This window comes from Coptis chinensis, chromosome 9, assembly GCF_015680905.1.
Source record: "Coptis chinensis isolate HL-2020 chromosome 9, ASM1568090v1, whole genome shotgun sequence".
NCBI lineage: Eukaryota > Viridiplantae > Streptophyta > Magnoliopsida > Ranunculales > Ranunculaceae > Coptis > Coptis chinensis.
In genome coordinates, this window is record NC_141464.1 from 83,704,565 (window position 1) to 83,729,402 (window position 24,838).

A 24,838-nucleotide genomic window follows, 5' to 3' on the forward strand; every position below is an offset into this window, starting at 1 on the left:
AATGCTCTAACGTCGTTTTCCACCTAATACTATATCAATGAAAATACAGTATAGTGGCATAGCAGAGGAAAGAGTGCTTAGAGAGAGAGAGGGAAGAGGGCAGGGAGAGGGAGAAAAGGGAGACGAAAAAGAACAAAAATGAGGCCACACATACAAACAGAAACCAACCAAATCACATTTTTGCCACATGCACAGATGAATGGACGATGATTAATATATTATATTGTTGGGTTTGGACTTTGGAGTGATTCTGCAGCACTTGTATTCTCTCTCAAATTAATGGCCGCGAAAGATGAGAGCTCGAAAAATAAACTAAACAATGTAAAAACTTTATTTCTCTCTCTTGTCTGCTTCGTTTCTCTTTTCCTCGTTTTATCATCTTTCAAAACTTCCACCTCCCAAGAAAACCACCATCCACAATCCCTAATAAAACCAACTTCATGTAACTACACTGACGGTTCATGGATCTACGACCCAACACCCACACCCATATCCACTATTACCCGCTACGACAACACATGTAAAGAAATATTCAAAGGCTGGAATTGCATTTCCAACAACAAATCCAACGCTCCTGAAATCACCAAATGGAGATGGAAACCCACCCGCTGCAATCTCCCTCGCTTCGACCCGGTTCAGTTTCTCCAACGCTTCAGAAACACCAACATTGGTCAGTGGCTTCAAAAGTTTATTTTTTTAATATCAATTATAATAGAGAATAAGTAATGAGTTGAGTTTGTAACAGTGCAGGGTTTATAGGGGATTCGTTGAATAGGAATATGTTTGTTTCGCTTGTTTGTACTCTAAAACGAGCATCCAGTAATGTAAACAAGTGGCGTCCGGCGGGGGCAGACCGGGGGTTTACGTTTCTAGATTATAATCTTACCATTGCTTACCACAGAACTAATCTCTTAGCGCGTTATGGTAGGTAAGGTGGTGCATTATCAACTTTACTATTGTACCTCAATGTCCAATAAAACTTTTATCTGTAGCTTTTGTTTTTAGTTTTATCTTAATTCGATGAGTATTCGCGTCCTTACCAAGTATTTGCAATCATAGATTATACTATTACTTCATTGTTGCATTATGGTTAATGTAATCAACATTCAATATAGGTAGTACACTGCATTTAATGAGTACATAAGTTTGACGCCTTTAATGAGTACACTGCATTTCAGATCATTTGATGGCTGCCTCAGGAGAATGGTGTTGTTTAGCATTATTAGGTCCATTTGTCCACATGCATCATCAGTTTCATAGCCCTTTGTTTGCTTTGTAACTTTTGGAGCTCGTTTGCTTAAGGAATCTAAAATTTGTCTGTTTTTTTTTTCTCCTTCCTTTGGTATGTCTGTAAACTAATCCGTGTACAGTTGTACTGCACTTGTTATAATTGATAGTACTGAATGAAGGACCTGGGCAAAAGCCATTCTCATATATTAACTTTTTTTTTTATGAAAAGGTGGTCAGCTGATGGTGGTGTCCTTGAATCTCTTGGATACAAGCAAGGCTTCAGGGTGGATGTTGATGTTCCAGAAGCCACTTGGGCAGAGGCTCCAACCTTTCATGATATTGTTATCTTAAATACAGGACATTGGTAATCATGTTTCCTCTCTTTTTTTTTTTAAACACAAACTAGTTTAGTGTCTGAGACAGACCTCTATTACTTGCTTTGTGCTAATTTTAGTGCAATTCGAAAAAAAGGGATGGGTGGAGTTCTGATAAGGCTATATCTCTTGTACATGAGGGACACCGCATTTGGGATTGCGGGATATTATTAGGGGGACTTGCTGTCCTTAATGTTGATAGGATACCTTGTCTTTTTAACCATATCTTACTTCGGCTATGAACTGGTGACATTGGGTAGGGTGGGGTTGGGGGGAATTCCGATATAGTTGTATGTTTCAGATGAGGACACTCCAGGTCTACGAGTGGAGTTTGGAGGGGATTCTTGTCCTCAATGTGTTTAGGTTACCTCAACGGCTCAACCTATCATGTGTTCCCTAATTAATTATTCAAATCTTATTGAATGTCATCTGGCATCTGTTCACACCTTTCCGGTAACAAGGAAAAATATACTTATACTTATACGAAGGTTAGAACAGTCCCTTATCCATATTTTGATTCTGGTACAATTGTTACATTTTCCATTTTACAGGTGGTGGGCACCTTCAAAATTTGATCCTATCAATTCTCCAATGCTATTTTTTGAGAAAGGCTTGCCTGTTATACCCCCTATACAGCCTGATCTTGGCCTAGATGTGGTCTTAAAGCAGATGGTATGATACTCAGTCCTTTACATTCTGATAAATCTATGGGAAAGATGTTTTTGATAAAATCAACGAGCCTAGTTGCATGAATACTCATTCAAATAGACTTGACTACTGATCTCGAGAAAATAAGATTGGCACCATAATAATACGTAAGTTATTTATCTATAAAAGTATTTATCTGAATTGTAATGTGAATTGAAAAATATTGGAAAGATAAAATTAGGAAAAAAGAAGATTTGCAAAGAAAGTGGAAAGGTTCATTGGATTAAAATTAAGAATTCGTGTGGATGATACTAATGCAGTCATGCAGACATGCAGAAAAGATGCAAGTTCATACTACTACTCATCCTAATGTAAGTATTTGACACACTTAGGTCGAGTTGCATTTTAAATATATAAATAGGTAAATTGGTTTTATGAAAATTTCCATTTGTAACATGTTGTTGATGTCATTTCCTCTTTCACTTTCATTCGTTATTAGTGGCACTATTTTGTTTTGAAATAATGGCATATAGGAAGTCACTATGTTTTCACTTTTCACCCAATCATATACATTGGTGGGTCATATCAAGTTGGGATGATTTTATTGCCTGTGGCAGTTTTTGCTCTATTGTTTGATATAATTTCCTTCTTAAATCAGGTAATGTTTGTGGAGAGAAGTATGGAAGCGGGTACAATCGCGTTCTTTCGTACACAATCCCCAAGACATTTTGAAGGAGGTGACTGGGACCAAGGTGGTTCATGTCCACGCGTGCAGCCACTGTTGGCGGAGCAAGTAATATGCTATGGCCTTTCACTTTCCTTGGGTCAGTCCATTTGGTAAGGGGAGACTGGTATAGTGTGGTGGTTTAGATCAAATCACACATTCTTGCACTCTGAAAGTCTAAATCTATATTGTGGGAGTTAGATCAACTTGTCATTCCATTGGATAATCTCTAAATAGAGATCACGTATAGGCGGTATAGCTGGTGATGGGGGTTGTCTACATTTTTAAGATGGGTATATATGGGATTGGTATGTTGATTCGATAGCTGCTGTTGCTGTTGCAGGTTGATGATTTCTTTTCTGTGGAGAGTAATGGAACAAATGTGGAAGCACGCTTGATCAATCAACACTTGTACAAAGCACTTAGAGGTTCTAGTTTCCGAATTCTTGACATAACCCGCTTGAGTGAGTTCAGAGCAGATGCTCATCCTTCAGCTGCGGGTGGCAAGAAGCATGATGACTGCATGCATTGGTGTTTACCAGGCATCACCGATACTTGGAATGACTTGCTCATTGCATATCTGAACGATATCTAGAGATGGAACTTCATTATTATTCACTTTCATTTAGAAAAAGGAGCTTGAAAGTCACAAAAGTATTTCCCTCAGCATTCTTTCTCATGGTTTTGACGGCTAATGCATGGAACATAAGAATGGAATGATTTCATGCCATTATCTTCAGGGAAGCATTTAGCCAATGGCATTGTGCAACGAATGTTTCCATCACTGCACTAATGATTGGCAGGGCTAGTGTAGCACAAGCTCAAGATGGATTTATATGTTTTCCTCCTTTTAATTCAGTGTCGACAATTTCAGTCTACAAGGAATCTCTGTAGTTAAAGTCGAATTAGTCGGTGATTTGGTTATTGGATCAAGAGCTGGACTACCCAAGCCTAACACAAGCTGTGAGTGGTCTCTAAATCTCCAACCCAAGCCCTGCACAAGGTAACTAAAGCTCAGCCCAGTTGTGTTTTTTCAGAATTGATCGGGGTTATTGGTTGATGGAATTATGGAAAGGCTTTATTTGTGTTAGTAATTTTAATTATCTTTTGGGGGCGTTCTCACTTTGTCGACATTGGATGATATCCTGGGATAAAACTGTTTTTATAAATCAGTTTGATATGGTTCTCATTTTTTAGCGTGCTCTACCTTGTACAGTGACAATGTGTGAATACTCTGGTAAGTACTAGCAAAGTAGCAAGTTCTATATGATAGATCAAGGTAAGTAAATTAGTTTAAGTAATGTTTATATAGCTATAATTCAGAGCTGAATCGTGAATGGTTGTTAAAATTGTGTTACTACCATATTTACCTGAGCACCATAATTAATGAAGATGAAGGGATTAATAAGATGGATTCAATTCCCTTATACGGAGTTCCTCCTTTATGGGATCAACTATAGAAGCTACGTTAGAGTGTTAGTAATTCCTTTAAGCCGATCTCAGTATAGAGGTTTTTTTAATGGATTGCCATTTCCAGTAATCCTCCTCTTGGAGTTCTCATGTCCGGATATGGATAAAAAACCAGGTCCAAACATAAGCATCTACGCCCTTATTCTATCAGTTCGCCTTTCTGAGCCTTTGTCCAAATAACTTGGTAAAATGGGTATGACTAAACTAATATCTCCTCTAGATAGGAGGTCCTCCTTGAAAAGTAGTACCATCTGCTTGAGCTTGAAGAATTCCTAGAGGACCAGCGTATTCAGGACCAACACGGCGTTTCTGTACCCTTGCGGATATCTGTCTTTCTAAGTTCTAACCACACAATTACCAGTACCCCTATTATGATTCCGGATACGGGAGTAAAAATAGGTTAAATAGGAACACATTTTAGTAGTATCAGAACGACCCAGCTTTGTACACTCAGTGTGGTGCAGCACAAGTTCACTGTCAGGTGGTCTGTGGTCATTGCAATGCCTCATGTCATAATGTGTTTTAACCCTCGGGTAAAGCCTTAGAGTCTGCATTAATATAAGTATAAACTAATCTAGTAATCCATAAATCATAATTGTACTATGCAACAATAATGTTATGCATATATGAAAACTACCTTCAGCTTCATGACTTTAAAATACTCCATCAAACCCTTAATGTTAACATATATAAAGAGGTCAATTCCAGTGCGTAAGTGCAATCTGTAGGCCACTTACTAGTCAAGAATCAGCAAAGATCACTTTCATGAGGGGTCTTATTGTCTCTATTGACTAGCAATAGAACACAAAGCCCACCTGCTTAATCCTTTAGCATGCATGGGTTGTTTTTTGTTTTATTTGGATTGATAGATAAACCTATTAATTAGAAACGGTCCCTTACTCAGATCTTTGATGTGAATCTGCTAAACCAAGTGTTGCTGCTGTCTATGGAACTCACGCTTGATGACCCACATATATATATATATGAAGACAAAATCACCTTGGTTGGAAAGAAGAATACACCTATAACATTGTTAAATGGGGTCCTCGAATATTAATGTTTGTCACTAATCTTGTGTTTAGTTTGATGGAGTTGTTAGACAACCTGTAAAGCATGTTCTACAATGTTAAGGAAGATTACTTATCCACTAACCAGCAGGTTTTATATCCGTGTTAGAGGATTTGCCGGCCGACTAGTCTATATCATATTCATATGTGGTTGGCGTTTCATAAATTCTTCCGAATGATATTGGTCTCTTTTTAATTGCTGATAAACACTTAAGGTTGGACTTCCAGGATTCAGCTGCTTTGTTTTTTTTTGTTTGCATCTACGTTATTGTTGAATTTTCAATTATCGTTCCTAGATGATAGTGTCATGGCCCTTTCATTGAACGGAATATTCAGTGGCTCCTACCAAGTACCAAGTGCCACATGACGCAATGATATGGGTCCCAATAATCCATAACTAGCCAACCTATGTTAATCAAAGAAAGAAGAAATCCACTAAAGAAAATTATTGTGGGTTCTGCATGTTGATTTTCTTTCTTCTAATTTCCCGTACAAAATGTAGTGGCGTTCTAGAAATTGGGCACCCATTTTCACCGAGTATAGTTGGCGCATCCTATGATGACAAGTATGCAAACCATGGTGCGCATTTATTATTATTATTTTTTTCTTCTAAAGTCTTAAAAAAACCCGTCCATCAAGTTCGATAGTTAATATGATTTTTTTGGATTATAATTGGTAATTGTAATTATGTAGAAAAGACTCATCTATTTTTTTAATAGAGAATAATTATGTTATTTAAGTTACATTAGAAAGGTTTTTCTAAATTATTAATAAAAGAGAACTTGTTCTAATATTAGCGATGGAAATTGGGAATAATTATATAATTTAAGTGATATTAGGGAGGCTTTTCTAAATTATTAATAAATAAGAGGTTTGTTCTAATTTTTGTGAAGGAGGTGTTTTGAAATTGAGCAACTATAGAGATTACAAATTGCCTACTCCACAGTGGAGAGGGGTTCCTAAATACCTGGCTATCATATAGTGTAGAGATGATCAACCCAGACGTTAGTCTAGCTTGTTTATAATATGTCTTTTGGATCTTAAGGGAGTTATGGCATCTAGGGGCGGCCGATGCAGGATTCTCCACCAGGGGGCCTACTAGCACTAATTCACACCATAGTACAAAATATCAGGATATGACAAAATATCGACTCCTGATTTATGGATATGTATCGTAGATATATTATCTTCTTTAGGGATATTTGATATTGTTTCATATGCAAATATCATGGATATATCTAAAATATTGATAAATATCGTAGATATTGTAGATATTTATTTATATATCATGATATATAATTTATATTTATTTGAAATATAATAGTAAATATTAAATAAAATTGTTATCTACACAAAATATCGTAAAATATCTCTAAATATTCCAAAATATTGTATATATTGTCAAAATATCACCGATATTTGCAGTCTTATATATCTCTAAACATATTGTGATATTTATATATCTTTTGTTGAAATCTCGATATTTATTGTGATATTTTGTACTATGATTCACACTACTATTTTTTTTTTTTTTTTTTTTGACTTTTTTGGGAGTATAAATTATGAACAGTTACCACTATAATTTATTTTTTGGGGGTGGCTACAGCCCAGGTCAGCCAACTCCTAGATCCGCCCCTGATGGCATCTTCAAGCACACGAATTAATGTAGGTCAGCCAATAAGTACTACATGATAATTATTATTTTTTGCTAATTGGGTGTCCAGGCTAGCTTACGCACACCTTGACTAATCTCAGGGTCCTAGTTGGAAATTTGACTGGGTATTGCCTCGCCAGTATCCCTGAAGGGAATTGAACTAGTGACCAATGGAGAGCAAACCCAAAGACAGACTAGTTGTGATACCCCTCAAGGTTGAAACTGTGATGATTAACGCATTTGAAACTGTGAAGGTTGGATTTTAAGCTCAAAATGATTACTAGGGAGAATACGTCTATGTGGGCTGGTTAGATATCAATACTCAATAGACATGCCTTAGTTTCTAAGGGTGGCTGTGGTAATGATATTAGCTAATTCTTGTACAAAATTCACATGGGCACATGTTTGAGCACCTGTGTTCCATCTAAGCATTTGAAAAAGAGAATAAACCAGAGCATTCCAATTCGAATGCTGATTAGTAATTTAGTACTATACAAAGAAATTAAAGCCTTAAATAATGTAAATGTTTAAATTTATTCTGATGGATTATTAGGACATTACACCAAATTAAAACTTAGTTCTTAGGTTAGAATGAGAAAAGATGATAGTTTTGGTTGTTGTTAATGGTTGCTCTTCGTAAGATGAAGATTCCTACGTATCAAGTTTGTGTATTGGGAAATGGTAGTGAAGTTAACTCAAATTAGGATTAGTAACCAGATTGGAATCAAGTCACACGTACTAATCTATTAGTTTGCTAGCTAGTTGTATTGATCTTTCCCATATTCTAGGAGATATATTTGTAAATCTATAACAACCTTGCATATATATGAAACGTGAACACTCTCAACAATTTGTGAGAGTCAAAACTTAGTCTTTAGCCTTCTTATTATTTACACGTAGTTTCTTAGAGTTGCTTTTATAGGCGTTGAGAGTGTGCATCGGATGCGACACATGTACTGACGAGAATAGGTTTGCAGTCGAGATAAGTAGCATGCTTCCAGAAAGGGGTACGTGGGTAGTAGCTATAAGTGTTGTCTGAAGTGATATAGGGTGTAATGATGATGAGTTCTCCGTAAGATGGTGAGTGGTTGTAATGGTTCACGTATTACGGTAGGAATGAGGCTTAAGGATAATATTAGTAATGATAACAGTGGCAGGTGATGATGTCACGAGTTGGAGTCGAAGATGATTTGCTGGTGGTGATGTGTATGCGAGTTTTGAGTTTGACGAGTGTCTGGGGTCAGCCCTGAGTGTGATGAGTATTCGTATGTCTACGGTCGATCTATATTGGAGGAGTCGTTATATGTGGACCTTGTGCACATCACATGTTTGGTGGGATGTCCCTTGCAAATAACATGATATCTCTTAATATTTTAGCAATCGAACGTTGAAGTATCACTCGGGTAACTTCAAATAACCAAACAACAAGGACAAAACGTGCAATATGCAAAGTGCAAACACAACGAGGGACTACGCCGAAGGTTTGGATTTTGGAGGGTCGAAATTTCAACATATTAGTGCTTAATTAAGACTTACGATAAGTACTAACACATACATGAGTTTTGGACTCTTTAGTAAACTGAAAATGCAGTTCCGAATTTACTCATTTCTCTGTTGATATTGAGGACCGAGGAGGGTGTTAACTGATGAATGTCAAAACTTTGAAGTCAAAATCATATTAGTTCTGACTTAATATTTTTCAAGACTTCCGTTGAAGCCAACATTGAAAAGTTGTACAATTAAAACATGAAATTGTTTGTCTTAAGGCCAACATTTATATGTTAAGCTGGTATATGTGGTTTTCGTTACCTCTTAAGGCTTTGCTTAGTTAACATTAGATAGGGTTTGAAACTTAAGACAAGTTAAATACTAAAAAACCCTTACCCAATGCAAGGATGACAAAGTTGGTGACTTGTAACTAAGTCACAACGAGGGTAGCATTTACTATTGAGATTTTCACTGAGTTGTGAGCTTCAGAAGGAATGTTTTATTCCATCTCGTGTTTTTTTTTTTTTTTTTTTTTTTCGCGTGTTTTTTCAATTGTTTTTCGGTTTTTTTTAAACTTCAGATGAGATGTTTCATTCCGTCCGGCGCGTTTTTTCGAATTTTACATTCAGACGGAATCAAACATCCAGTCCGAGATTCAAAGTCACCTCTACATTAGGCATCCTCACCTTGCTTTTCACCAAAACGGTAACAAAGAGGAGAAATTGAGCCTACATGGAGGTGAAAAACACTTACTTGCATTGGAAATACTCTTATGGATTCTCAAATTCAAATAAAGCGGTCAAAGGTGTTGCCATGTCATGTACTGGGAAGCCCTAGTACAATTCCCAGAAAATTTCAAGATTATAGGGATAGCTACTGAGTTTTAACTTTTAAGTATTCATATTCCAAACTTCTTACGAAATATAGTTTTTTCAGGGGTTTATTTTGTAGAGATTTAGAAGCTATCAGTTTATTAGATATTGAAATTTGCAGCTGGAAATTAGATATAGAAACGGCCATTTTGTACTATAGGGATGTATGTGAATGGCTAGGTTAGGATTTGAGGAAGTATAGCAGTTCTCACTCAACATTTTTTCATCTTTCTATACTTTGAATTAACCTTACTTCGATTTCCAAAACGTAATTATAGTATAGGTTTTTCATGACTAGAATCAGCTCTAGAATATAGAATCATTTGACTGAAACTTATGTAACAGAAAAACAAGGGTATTTATAAGGCCCAGAACTGCACTACGCCTTGCATCATTGTTTGAGGGTTGCCCACACTTCGATCTCCTCCCAGCCTGTTTTTTTTTTATCGGTAAAAAGGTGTCGTATTATAGATAATGAGGAGATACAAGGGAAAGATCAACCAGTACATCCTTACAGTGAGGGAGATCCTCACATTGATAACAAATAAAAAACCAAGTCCAGAACAGTATAGAAAAAACCAAGAATCTCCTCCCGGCCTGTTGTGGGTGCTTGAAACTCGTTTTGCTAAGAATGAGAATACAGTAGACAGTTCCTTCATTTTAAGTAGGGTAGTAAAGGTTAGAGCTGTTTCAGGTATGATTTCAAGGATCTTGTTTTGGTTAGCTATTTCATAGTTGATCTTCTATATATAATATATATAGAGGCCTCGCAGTCAAATTCCATTGCACAAATAAGTCCAAGATTACTAAGTCGAAGAATAGAAACAGTAATCGTGTCTTTGTCTCCAAGAAATGTGAGAGGCATGGACCGATTGTGAGCATCATGTTAGGTGTCACCATGGCCCTGGTAAATGATGGTCCCAAACTCTAGTGTATGTTTCATGGTTTTGGTGGGGGCACCCAAATGAGGGTCTCACATGACTTAATAACCTTTCTTTTCTACAGTCCACATGCCTCTTCATCCCACAGCCCACTCAACTGTTCTTTGCTTTCCAAACTATCATATTTTCTACATTTATACCTTCTTATTAAGCATTTAATAGAGCGTAATTTTGAACTTGGTTTTGTTTTTGGATTTTTGAGTGGCCCTATTTTGGGTCCAATTTTGCTGACAAGCACCATAGGTCTCCTCGTGAGATATTCAATTTTGTACTTAGAATACTGAAGAAGGATGAAAGAAATGGATTTCATATTAAACCGACCAATCACCAAACTTTATACGCTAACACGCCCTGAGACATTGATGCAAAAATGGATTTTCATTGTTCTTCTCAAATGACTTTTAAAAAATAACATTTTAGGCTTATTAATGACTTTTTGTTACCGTAAAAAGAACTCGATTAACATCACTCAATGTGAGTGTTTCGTTGAGGCTTTATGTAATACTCTGCATATTTTGCCTATCTTGATCTATACATCAAAAATCAGTTTGACTACTTTCTATATCAAATCTATATTTAGAATACAAAAACAAAAAACTAATGTGCGAAATTGAAATCAACTAGACAAAAGATCATCGCGATGAACTGATGAATAGTCGTTTCCACGTACATAAGCAAATCTTACGTGCAGAGTCACATGTGGGGTAAAAACCAATTACTTACGAAGCCACATTCCAAATGGGAGTTGCATTGGAACATGTTTGTGCGACTATCTATACTTCTAAATAAATATTAACACAATTGAGACATTTGACCGTTTGTTATGGGCTTGCAACCATGGCACAGGCCCACAAGTATCAATTATCATTTGCTGTTGCACTCATTCCAGCGTCGCGACGTAAACATGGTCAAGTTGTTAGTGAAACTGTGAAAACAAAGTAATAAACTTATTAACACTACAAAAATTTGCATGATCCCCATGGGGGGTTGCAAGCCCACCTAACTTTTCTGTCGAAAAAAAAAATATTAATTATAATAGTGTATAATTCATTCTAAAAAAATATTTGTAGTGTATGTTAGTAGTAGCAGCCTCATTAGGGGCAGATCTAAGGGCTGCCTACTCAATTTTTCGGTTGAAAAAAAAAATACTAGTTATAATAGTGTATAATTCACCCCAAAATATATATTTGTAGTGTATGTTAGTAGTAACAGTCCCTTTGAGTTGCAATCGTGGATCCGCCCCTAGCCCGCCTTAAAGAGCAATCTTGGAATGACAATTCTGGATCCACCCCTAGCCCGCTTTGAGTGACAATCCTGGATCCACCCATGATGATCCCCTGATGACCATCAGAATGTTCATAAGTGAAGTAGTCAACCACCAAAGACCAAACGATCAATTATTTGGAAGGGACCAACAAAGACCCAGTTTGAAGCTTTAACCATTGCCATAAATAAAGAAGTAAATAGCACGCAGCCTCGAGCGAAAGCTGTGTGTCGCATATATGAAATTGCTGGCCTTAATGAAATTGCTGACTCTATTAGCTAACCAATTTCAACCATTACAACGCCGAAATTGTGAGCTGTTTCTCATGTTCATGAGCTGATGAACACGATTACCTTATATTTCGTATACAAACTCTAGCTAGTTTAATTCAAACTCTAGTTTAATTACGCAAAATGAACAGGTTTTGATTGAAAATTCTGGATCCTTTTTCTGAATATGTTGATAGAGACAAGTCCACATTCGAGATTTGACATTTTGTCAAACGTAACAGTATGAAAGGAAAAGTGAAGATCATTTGGAATTAAAATAGAATGTAATTATGTGTGACACTATACGAGTAATGTTTTAGCCAAAAAAGCAAAATGATTGGCAAAAAGAACCTAATCAACGCGGATTTATTATCTCTGTGACTATGTCATTCACGGACTCACCAACTCTCAACTGTTGTATTCACCTAAACAAACACATTGGCGATCACAAGCTTCACAGAATCACAGCCCGTTGAGATGTATATTCCTACATTGAAAAATGAAAAGGTTTCATAAAAATATATAAATTACCAATTAGTTTTGAGCTTGATGCTTAAAGTTAAAGATGCAAAATGTCATCCACTAAATCAACGTCCACATTTTAGGCTCAAGTCACCCCACACATCATGAGGAGAACTCATCCGATTCATCAAAGGGAAGACTGTGTTAACACCTCTTCTCAATGTCTCACACGGATAGTTTACCAATGCATATGCCAATGTCAACACCAAATTTGATACACTTGCCCCTCAACACCAGGGCTGGAGGGACTAGAGCTACCAATCACTCCATTTTTTTTTTTTTTACCCAACTCATTCATTCCCGGGTTGATCCCCTTTGATACAATTTGAATAAACCTATGGGTAGAACTCATTCTTGAAAATTGGCTTGCAAGGTGAGGGTGCCCAAGTGTTTATTTAAATCTTCCGTAAAAATGTATAAATTTTTAGGGTCGCTCCACAACAATGCCCATTAGTTTTGAGTTTGATGCTCAAAGCCTCAAAGTTTAAGAATCAGACTGTCATCACTAAATCAGCATCCACGTCTTAGGCTCAACTCATCCCACACTGGGTTATTGAAGTAATTAACCACTTGAGTGCTTGAAAAGTTTGGAAGGAAACACCTCAATCTTGACAGTCAATGTTATGGAAAATCTGTTAAATTGCAGCTCAAAAGTTTAATTTCCAGCCATTTGATGGAGAAAGTGATATTGAAGGGGAGAAACATAAACATATTCAAACACAAAAAAGAGGGAAAATCTAAGTGCTTTTAGAAGAAGGATCAGTGACTACACTTTGTGTGTATCATCGCTACATATATTGTCGTTGACTTTGAATCAAACGGTAAATAACTAAATATAACAAAACATGGGAGTAGCAAAACAAGAGAGCTGAACATGATATGGAGTTAGTGGGGTCATAGGGAGCACTCCCTGGTCCCCCTTGCATGGCTTTGTGGGTAGGGGCCATTTTCTATGAGATTTTCTGTCGGCAAACCTTTTCATCAACGAAGCAGAACAAGCTAAACTAACAAATCACTTCAATTTTCTGTTTTCATCTCTTTTATTTTTTTCTTATTCAATTTTGATTATCTCATTACAATATCCAAGTATGAGAGTTGAGTCACAATCTGTCTCTTGGTCAAACCATAGATTTCATATGCATAGCACATACATACATTGGGCCAATGGAGTCATTCCTTCCATTTTTGCCTAACAACTCTCTCTATATATATGTGAGAATCGCTCACTTCTTCAAGTCATTCCAACTTCTCTAACACATACAATATATAACTCTACTCATTCTTCAACCCCAAATCCAAAAACTCACTCTTTCTCCCTCCCTTTTTTATCTATCCAGAAAAAAATAATCTCTGAAAGCTTTTCAATTCCTATCACTAGCGCTAGTCTTTGATACGTAACAGAAAGCTAGTGAGACAGTTAAAATATAACAACATGAAGTTTCTATCTACAAAAGCCACGTGCAATTCACACGGACAAGATTCTTCATACTTCCTAGGATGGCAAGAATACGAGAAGAATCCTTATGATGAGGTTCGGAATCCAACAGGAATTATTCAGATGGGTCTAGCAGAGAATCAGGTACATACTTGGCATAATAAAAATTCAACATGAAGATACTCAACTGTTCTGCTACGTTTTATCTTTATTGTTATTTTTCGTATTAATTTCTCATGTTATAATGTGTTTGTTGTGCAGCTTTCCTTTGATATTCTTGAATCATGGATGAAAGACAACCCAGATGCAGCTGGTTTCAAAAGAGATGGAGAATCCATATTCAGGGAACTAGCTCTCTTCCAAGATTATCATGGCTTGCCAGAGTTCAAGAATGTAAGCATTTTGTTCATTTTCATACTTCTCTATTCATTTTATTAATTGATGTTTAATATGTTTTCATCAAAACTAATATTGGTTACATGTAAACGTGCAGGCCCTGGTTGATTTCATGTCAGAAATAAGAGGAAACAAAGTAAGCTTTGATGCAAACAAGCTGGTTCTCACCGCTGGTGCAACTTCAGCTAATGAGACTCTCATGTTTTGCCTCGCCAACCCTGGCGAAGCTTTCCTTCTTCCCACTCCATACTACCCAGGGTGAGTCTCTGTACCTCTATGTTTCCTTGATATCTATGCCACTGTATAGTACATGTTACTACAACACTTTTTATGAGTGTGCTAAACCCCTTTTTCCTACCTATCTATAGGTTTGATAGAGACCTAAAATGGAGAACTGGAGTTGAAATTGTTCCAATACAATGTTCTAGCTCTAACGGCTTTGAAATTACTCAGTCTGCACTCGAAGAAGCATATCAACAAGCACATGAGCTTAATTTGAAAGTCAAAGGAGTGCTAGTCACTAATCCTTCAAATCCGCTTGGCACAACACTGACGCGAGAAGAGCTCGATTTACTAATTAGTTTTGTTGATGACAAAGAAATCCACTTGATAAGCGATGAAATTTACTCTGGGACGGTGTTCGACTCGCCTGGCTTCGTTAGTGTTCTAGAGGCTCTAAAGGATAGAAACCTTGAAGATAGTGATGTTTGGAGCCGTGTACACATTGTATATAGTCTCTCAAAAGACTTGGGCCTTCCTGGTTTCAGAATCGGTGCCATTTACTCCAACGACGACGTGGTTGTTGCTACAGCGACAAAGATGTCTAGCTTTGGCCTTGTTTCGTCGCAAACTCAGTATCTATTGTCAGCAATGTTATCCGATAAGGAGTTTGCAATCAATTACATTGCAGAGAACAAGAAGAGACTTCAGAACAGACATGACATGCTTGTTTCTGGACTTCGAAATGCCGGTATCAGTTGCTTGAACAGTAATGCAGGACTGTTCTGTTGGGTAGATTTGAGACACTTACTAAATTCTAATACTTTTGAAGCAGAGATGGACTTGTGGAAGAAAATCCTTTTTCAAGTTAAACTCAACATCTCTCCTGGCTCATCTTGTCATTGTACTGAACCGGGTTGGTTTCGAGTTTGCTTTGCCAACATGTCTGAAGAAACATTATTACTCTCGTTGCAACGAATTAAGGCCTTCGTCGCCTCCATTGCCCCCGTTCAGAGTACCCGAAGTAATACTCATCTTCGTCCTATGGGACACTCGCGGAGGATGTCGTTATCCAAATGGGTGTTTCGATTATCATCGCACGACTACGAGCCAGAACGTTAGACAACACAATTAATTAATATTGAAATTGTAATTGTAATTTTTGTACCTATTTTTGCTCAGTTTCATTTTTGGATGCAGCGAGAGCACTCGGTCCACTTTACTTTGTTGGATTTGAAGTGACCCAAAGCTTTGTCTATGAAAGCTGAGTTGATGGAAAAATGTTCAAAATTTTATTTTGTGATAATGCTAAATCAAATAAATCTAATTTTAGTGTAATTAAAAAGCTTGTTTGACCTTAACATTTTATTTATTTATTATATATTATGAAATGTGTGTGTTGGTCAAAAAGAAAATTAGTTTAAGCAAAGTTTTCCAGTTTTTTATGAAGTGAGCAGGATATCGTAGTGGCAGCACCGAGATTGGCGCCTATTCATTACTGGTTGCCGACGTTGGCCGTATGCCCGTATCAGACCAACCGACTTTTGGAGGAGTGCGCATTTTTTTACCTAACGTTGTTTTAGCCGTATGAGTAGGAGGACTCCTGGTTTATGGGTGTCTCATTCTTTCTTTGACTGCAGTTCATAGAGGATAGTGCAGAGAACTTTCCTGGCTATGGGCTTGTTGATCAACAGGCCCCGTTTTGAGACCAAGATAATGCCATGTGAGATGTGACAAAAATATCAAATCCGGCCATTATGAAATTCCATTTTTTGGGGCTACTCAAGCTGGGCTCGAGCTCAATTGAGTATATCACAATTCACAAGGCTTCATGCCTATTAAATAATATATACTGGGCATTTTGTCTGAAGTCTGAACATACTAAATTGAACTAGACTTGATACTTGACTCTGAGCTTGAACATATATTTGCCTAGTGGTCGGTATGATTTAATTAAAAACAAAAGGTTTGGTAAACTAAGAGACTAAAAAATTAAATATAAACAAAGGATAAATTAAATAAAAAAAAAGGCATATGATGGCCGGCATTAGCTAGGTCCGATCAAAGACCGTGAGAGCACAGTTCTCTATAAGTTGCATAAAATCTTCTCTCGTGGGACTGTGAGAGAATACATGAGAACTACATTGTCAACAACTCAACACAAGGTAGTTCATTAATTGCGCACACACATAAAACACCTGCTTTCTTTCCAATTTACTCAAAACCCAAGGACATGGAAGTCAATGAGAGTACACCACACAAACTAGTTTACCTTAATTAAACAATTATTTCCAATAAGATTAGCGAATTAGTCATAAGCACAACACTTGGACTCTTTAGATCGAGTGGGAATTTTGCTTTTCTGTTTTAGGGCAAACCTCAAAGTTCCAAATAACTCATTTCTTCAATTCATTGGGTGAAAAGGGATGAAAAGTTTCTACGTTATTAGTTTCATGTAAAAAAGCGTCACTCACTACGTAAGAACAGAAACAACTCAAACAAGGTTGCTCCCATGATTCAACAAACAAGTCACTATTACAAAGTTACGCGTCTTTGTCATTAATTATGATATTGTTTTTATATAAAATTGTGTAAAGGAGGTTATTGTATTTGATTTCGCTTTTGAGCTTTGTTAATCACTTAATTGTAGTCGCGAGAACATGCATATTGTTCTTACTTTCTTGCTCATTTCGTAGTCAGTTCATACTAGAAACTTTACGACCCACATAAAAAAATTGAGCCAAGAATCTCAGTCACAATTTGTTTTTTTTGTTATGTATGTGTCTTAATAAACATCCAAGATATGCGCCTACTTGTTTTCGACAAAGGCCTATGATACTAAGGATCGGAGTTGTGTGAGTGAGTTTGGTGGTTTTTTATTGGTTGATGAGAAGAGTAACGTAACATACTATTAGCTAGCTAGAAGTGAACAATAAAAAAGGGCATTTTGGTCGATCATCTTATCATGTGACATGTTTCAATATAGATTGTTGAGATTTTGGGATTTGATTAATCATTAGTGTTTATGATTGCGCGTTTTTGGATATTCACCAGAAGTGAGTCTCACACCATTTATCTAAAGTCTAAACGCTATTAATAATCACTAAATGATTAATTTTAATTGTCCTACCGCTTATGTTAGTGCTTGCCACTATACTGTGTCTCATAGTACAGTATGATATGATTATGCTACTAATACATACCATTTCAGAGGAAACTGCATTGCATTTGTTTTAGTATAGTAGCATCTGCACCTATAAAGTTAGACACGGTTCCCTTAATTAAGGCAATATAAGGATCTAAAAGGAGATTGATGATTTGCTCAATCTGTTAGATTTGTCTCATGGAAAAAAAGCTTGAAGATATAAGTCATATAACCATAGTTTTAGATTTCGGAATTTTCAGAATTCATAAAATTTAAAAAACCGAAATTGATAATATTTATTTTGACTAATTTCAAAATCATTAATATTTCAACTTTATATTGTTTTTTTCCGTTTTTTTAAAAAACTGAAATATCTGAAATTCCATTCGGAATCGTGAACACTGCTTATGACACCACACAAGAGCCACTTGGGGTTCCAAAAGGTTACTTTAAACATACATATAGCGTTACCAAACTATAATAAACCCACCAAGCAGAGCAATACTATACTGACAAGAAATTCTTGTCTAACTCGATTTGAAACAATCTCTCTACGTTGCCACCATCATTTAGCGCACTTGAAATTGGTTACCATGATATAGAAGAAAAGTTACTACTACGTGTTGAAGGTGCCATACTAGAGATTATGAGGTATGGGATGGCATGTGGAAGTCACATGTGGACAATATTAATTGGATTGCACATGGAAGGGAACATAGAACCACCTGCACTCTCTTTTAAAGCGTTTTGAGAGGTTTAGTTATTATAGTTACCTCTGGTATCTCTTTGGAAGAGCAACCTGGTATAACTTAATTTGGCTTTGTTCACTTTGATGGAGACAATTAGGGCCGCGTGAACATTGCAGCTTGTCTAAGACATTTGGTGTCAAGAAAATGTTGCATAACATCAAGGTCCTACACCTTTGAAAAAGTGATGACATGTTGGAATCTCCATGTGAGTGTGAGTGAGTGAGAAAGTAGTAGTGAGAAAGTTGTAGTTGTAGTGGAATCTCCTTGTTGGGGGTGAAAGCAGTAGTGAGAAAGTCTGACTTTGGGGTGTTTTTCACAGGGATGATTAAGGATGCTGTGGAAAACTGTTCTCTATTTGTTTTACTGAAAGTCTATCCATATAATCAAATGTAAATTATATTCCTATTGGGGTGTGTCGCTCTATATCATAGTTCGAGATTTCAAAATCATCATAATTCCGATTATTACGATCATATTTTGAAATCAATATTTTCCGACCCTATATTAATACGAGTATGCGAATCGTGCTACGCATCGGTGTTTTTTCAAATCTTTAAATCTGTCGCTCTAACATCTCTTTGATAGTATGATTTTTTGAATTCTAGTTATAATCTAAAAAATAATATAAAAACATTAGGAGGGGTTGAATATAATTTGAGTAAGGTGAATGAGATTTTCTAAATTTTTTTAAATAATATGAAGCTAATTCTAATTTCAATAAAGTGAGGGAGTTTTTGGTAAATTGTTTAAAAAAAGAGAACTGATTAGAATAATTAAGGGAGGTGGTTCTAAAATCATAAAATAGAGAGATTACAAATACACAATTCGGTTGAGAAATTTTCCTCATATAGTATAGAGATTTCAATTCCGTTTCGTTTTTTTCCAAAAATCAAAATATCTAACAGAATTCCATGATTCCGTTCGAAATCGTGAACACTTACATGATATTTATTTCGATATGGAAAACACTTTAAAATTTTAAATAACACTTAGGCATTTTCCGCATAAACAAATATCATTAAATTGTCAAGAGTAGCATTTGGCCAAAAAGAAGAAAATAAAACTTATAACATTATATTTCTTAAGTGCATGCGCAATGCGGAAAATTACCTGATATTTAATGGTCATGGATTTAATTAGTTTAACCAAATTATAGTTTGGAACATATGTAATGACTGCTGTTTTTCTATATGGTTAAAAATTAATAAAAAATGTAATTAAACATCATATTTTTCACCTTTTTTTTTTTTATTGTTTTATTAAAATGTTATGCGCTTATGTAAAATTTATTTATTATAAGTAATAAAAATCAAATACGGCTTTGATAGAGTTATATTTGGGCTTATTTAACATGTCAAAATTAGCTCATGGGTTAGCATAGGTTCTTGGGCCTTTTTGAGACCCATTAAAATGCCAAATATAGTCATAATATGTTTTTCAAATTAGGTTTTAATTAAATACGAATTTGAGATCTATTTCCATTATTTTTAATTACTTAAAACCCCAAAACAAATTAAATTAAAAAAAGAAGAAGAAATAAAATGAGAGAGTGGTGAAAAAATGAAATCAAGATATATAATTTTCGTATTAAAAGGTGAGAAAACATCCTATAATTTTTATTTTGTTATTGTTATTGATAATACTTATAGGTTGATTTGATTAAGAAATAAAGTGTTGTGCTTTAAATAATCCATAATGTAGATTTATAATACAAATACTATGACTTTATTGTTTCATTGTTACAAATATTTTAACATTAATTGAATTCGAAATTCTTGAAATCGTTATTTTAGAATTATATTTCTCGTTGAACGTAGTTGTTAGAATTCAACAAGTCCTGGTTAGTTGAATAGAAATTTTTGAGACAGTCAAAATGCATATTTCGTTTGTATTGTTTGTATAGTTTTTCGATTTTATAATATTTTTAAAAGTTTCTGTGTTGTGTGAATTTTATAGTGTTTGTTGTCCGTGATAAAAATCTGAGAAGTTTAAGGATTGTTCACATTATTGAATATTGTATTCCAATTTAATTTTGTAATTTTTAGAAGTTTGTAGACTCACTGAATAAATTTGCTCACATATGAAGTATTTATTTATGATGTTCGTATATATCCAAATTAATTTTGTGTTATCAATTGTATGTATCTAGTAAATGAATATGAATTGATCAAGTGAACTAGAATAAACAAGTGAACGCTAATATTGTTATTTTATGTAATTATAGATGCTTGTATTTATTGTATGATTTCGAATGATTGTAAGATGACTTTATTTATGAAAATATTGATTACTAGTTATAAATTGAGAATTGCGTTTATTTACGTAAAAATTTTATGATGAAGTGATATCAATGTGAATAGCCACCCAAGAAAAAAACTACGGTGATCGCCTTGAGGGTTGGTGTTAGTGTAGGTGGTATTCCTCGAATATGTGAGAATGATAATGTTTTATGAATTGGAATATTGTGTCACGAAATATATTTAATTACGAGTGAAGAGTTTCATTGTCTGATATTAATTATTTGATTAGTGATGTTTAACCATATTTTACAGGAGGCTAGGGACTATTAATATTTATTAATATTTTATGCAGGGATATCGTCCTACCCTACTACATGGTTAGCTTAAAGGTAATGTATGCATAAGTGTTACGTTGATCAAAATTAAAGAAACCGCTTGGAAGAAACTTATTGTTATTGTTTTTGATAAACGAAATTACTTGTCTTCCGAGTTGTAATTAGTTTTATTAAATAAGTTGTTAGGAAATGGTTTGTGGTATGTTTTGAGTTTGTTTTTGTTTTGTCTATTCACACCAATAAATTCACTTTGTTGACCCCATGTTTGTTTTTGTTTTGCAACGGGATGCATTCTTAAGAGCGTAGTTGGTGAAGAACATTGAAATAAGAAGTTGATCTTGGAATCGTTAAGTCTTGGAGTTATTTTTTGTTTTCAATTTTCTTTATTATTACTTTTGGAAGGTTGTAAATTTGGATTCAAATTATAATGTTTGAGAATTATGTAATGAACTATTTAGATAATAGAGATGGAGTTATTATGGTTTAAGTTTCATACAATTGAGTTGTTTATTAGATTACTTTTATAGTTTCAAATGTTTTGATTATGTTTATACATATGTGGACACGTATGTGTCGTTTATAGTTCACACCATAGGTCTTAAGTGATTAGATATTAGGCAGAAATCTGCATTTTTTATTGAATATCTGATTACTTAAAATTTGGAGTGTGACATAACAGTACCGAGTAGCTAAGTTCCAAACCTTTGTGTGTAACAGTCTAACGAACATCGCATTTGCATTTCTTGTTTTTACAAGAAAAATTAAACTTGTGGTCAAGAAACTAAATTTCGGTTTCAATAAATGTTTCGATGAGCACCGAAAAAAGAAATTTTTATGAAATTTAATTTTAGTGAAATTTTCGGAAAATATCAAAAAATCAAACAAAACTATGAATGAAATATTGAAATGTTCACTTATCCATCGAAAACGAAATTATCCGAAATTTAGTTCCTTGCTTGTGATGCTTCTTTTTCCTCCATGCTATTCTCACCAACCAATGTGAGTTTCTCATCATTGGCCAAACATATAATTAACAAGAAGACAGGTTATAAAGTAGATACACTTTAACTGCGCATCCAGTCATCTTGTTCGGATATATTTGGAAAATTGGTAGACTACTCCAACTCCAGCAAAGGAAAAAAAAAATGACAGAAACCATAATAATGCAACCATGACCAACTCTATGTACGCACCAAAGCTTAGCTAGTCTCCAAAACCCAAACATGATATTGATGCCTATTGAATACTTGTCGAGGCCCTAGTGAACTAATCACGATAAATGGGCCAAGTTCTACATGAAATGTTATTGTGGATGAAAAGGTCATAATTAGGTTCGCCACCAATACAAATATTAAACCTACCTCAAGTCTGGGACAACATTATATTGGATGAGTTGCAGAGTTGAACCATTCTTTACCCTTCAGTACATGAATTTTGGATGCATGTCTATTCATTTCCCATGATCCCATCTATCTCTATTTTATTCCTTGGAACTTCAGGGCTTTGGAGTTCAGTAAGGACTAAAGAGAAAATTGTCAGTCATGGCCAAAAGTTTCTCAACATGTAAGCAATTTATTGGCAAAATATTATTTGCTATCCTCTTCGAGATGTAAAATATACACTTTTTTAAATTATTAAAGTAGTAAAACGAAACAAAACAGAACATATGAGCAGATTCCACCATGTAGAACACTACACTTATCTCTATAGAATGATTATTCTCTCTTCGTTGTCAATGTTCCACTCTTAAACCAATCAATGGATACTACAAAGTAACATACAAAGCCAATGCCCAAGGGCCAAATGCCTCCCTATTTTTGGTCAGGACGTCAGGTTTTTGTTCCCTTTGGCTGTTTATAACTGGAAATAGAGCAAGCGGCTTGTAGTATTGGTTGAATTGATTTGTCAAAATGTCAAATTCAGGTTTGTTAATGGGTTTTTCTTGGCATAGAGGATAACTAAAAAAGGGTTTGACTTGCAGAAAAAGCCATGGATGTATCATAGTGACCCTTGGTGTTGTGGACATGGTTTTTCTCCCCAAATGGGCCTCCGCATTTATTCCATAAAATAATTGAAAGTAAAGAGATTTTTGAAAATTTACCAAGTAACCACCCATTATTCTTTTTTTCGTCCAAATTGGAAATATATTTTGAATCGAAAAAAATTGGATCGGTTGGCTCCCATATTAGGTTCGAAAAAAATTTGGAAAAATTCCGAAGGAGGTTAATCCGATCCGATCCGATCCGAAGTCACCCCTACCTTCAGTACATGAATTTTGGATGCATGTCTATTCATTTCCCATGATCCCATCTATCTCTATTTTATTCCTTGGAACTTCAGGGCTTTGGAGTTCAGTAAGGACTAAAGAGAAAATTGCCAGTCATGGCCAAAAGTTTCTCAACATGTAAGCGACACATTGGCAACATTATTTGCTCTCCTCTTCGAGATGTAAAATATACACTGGACAAAATTATAAAAGTAGTACGTACGAGGCATGACAGAGATATGAGCAGATTCCACCATGTAGAACGCTACACTTATCTCTATAGAATGATTATTTTCTCTTCGTTGTCAATGTTCCACTCTTAAACCAATCAATGGATACTACAAAGTAACATACAAAGCCAATGCCCAAGGGCCAATGCTTCCCTATTTTTGGTCAGGACGTCAGGTTTTTGTTCCCTTTGGCTGTTTATAACTGGAAACAGAGCAAGCGGCTTGTAATATTGGTTGAATTGATTTGTCAAAATGTCAAATTCAGGTTTGTTAATGGGTAGCCAGAGGCATAGAGGATAACTGTAGCAGCATTTGACTTGCAGAAAAAGCCATGGATGTATCATAGTGACCCTCAGGCCTCATCCCATAGACAACAATGTCGTTTATTTCAACAAAAGATACAGGGGGTGGGGCACGGGGGTGATACAAAAAGTCAAAAACTAGAGAATACAGATGACGAGTAACAAAATTATAGACAGCAAGCTATGTAACAAGTACCAACAGCAATAAGAACTGAGCTTGATTAACTCCTTATGGTCTAAAATCTGAATAGAGCTGATCGATAGTATGCATATTTTTTTTTTTTTTTTTAATTTTGTCAACGCATTGGCAAACAAGCTTCTGTAATAACCCTCATATTGAGATTTGTGTTTGATTAATTTTTCAAATCAGTTTCGATTGTCAGCGCATATTCGTTCGTCCATACGACTATATGTCTATATTCATTCACCAATCATACCTGGACGGATATAAATGTGATACTCAAGTATTGTCAACAGGCTAATGTATATCGTGATAAATTTTTGTCTGGATTGATGGAACCATCAAGTTGAGTTGATTAATTATTAGGAGATGAGGGTGGAAAGGTAGTCTATGCATATCATGATGATGATGATGATACCCCATTCATTGCACACACAAGTACTTGTAAAATTCATGGTCGTAGAGGTTAATGTGTATTTGCTTCAAATCTACTTTTAGTGACATGCATCCCTTTTTCTTTTATAAAACATGCATCCCCTTTTACAAAATCTACTTTCATTCTTTGCTTAGAATGTGGTTGTAAGATCCCTTGTATCCCGCTTGAGCAGAGATATTGTGGAAGAACATTTGAATACTGGGGGCTTATCTGTTTTGTGCTTTTCTTGTTGTTAAAAATGGTTGGATCTAGTATGGGCTCAAGCCCTGGGCATTATATACGTGATCGGTTTGAAACTTTGAATCCATCGAGAGTAAGGGGGTCGTTAACTCGTTATATAGATACGGACCAAATGAGCAATCTTGTCTGAAAAGCTAATGG

At 35.4% G+C, this 24,838-nt stretch overlaps 2 protein-coding genes across 5 annotated transcripts; both read left to right on the forward strand.

The window, feature by feature from the left end:
* The first annotated feature begins 60 nt into the window (after positions 1–60).
* TBL13 (TRICHOME BIREFRINGENCE-LIKE 13) lies at positions 61–4,165 on the forward strand. Of its 4 annotated transcripts, none has more exons than XM_086583694.1 (7): positions 66–670; positions 751–928; positions 1,460–1,594; positions 2,156–2,276; positions 2,573–2,623; positions 2,911–3,045; positions 3,320–4,165. In XM_086583694.1, exons 1-7 carry the CDS (start codon positions 280–282, stop codon positions 3,569–3,571), a joined length of 1,263 nt encoding a protein of 420 aa, XP_086439820.1. In that variant the 5' UTR covers positions 66–279; the 3' UTR covers positions 3,572–4,165. The 4 variants fall into 4 exon arrangements, with proteins under 4 accessions (XP_086439821.1, XP_086439820.1, XP_086439822.1 ...); XM_086583696.1 differs by having other exon boundaries at positions 247–670; positions 746–928; XM_086583695.1 differs by lacking the exon at positions 2,573–2,623 and having other exon boundaries at positions 61–670.
* A 9,607-nt stretch (positions 4,166–13,772) lies between these two features.
* Positions 13,773–15,918, forward strand: LOC147478898 (1-aminocyclopropane-1-carboxylate synthase 3-like). The gene is made up of 4 exons (XM_086582474.1): positions 13,773–14,102; positions 14,220–14,351; positions 14,452–14,612; positions 14,723–15,918. Exons 1-4 carry the CDS (start codon positions 13,956–13,958, stop codon positions 15,693–15,695), a joined length of 1,413 nt encoding a protein of 470 aa, XP_086438600.1. The 5' UTR covers positions 13,773–13,955; the 3' UTR covers positions 15,696–15,918.
* Positions 15,919–24,838: the final 8,920 nt, after the last annotated feature.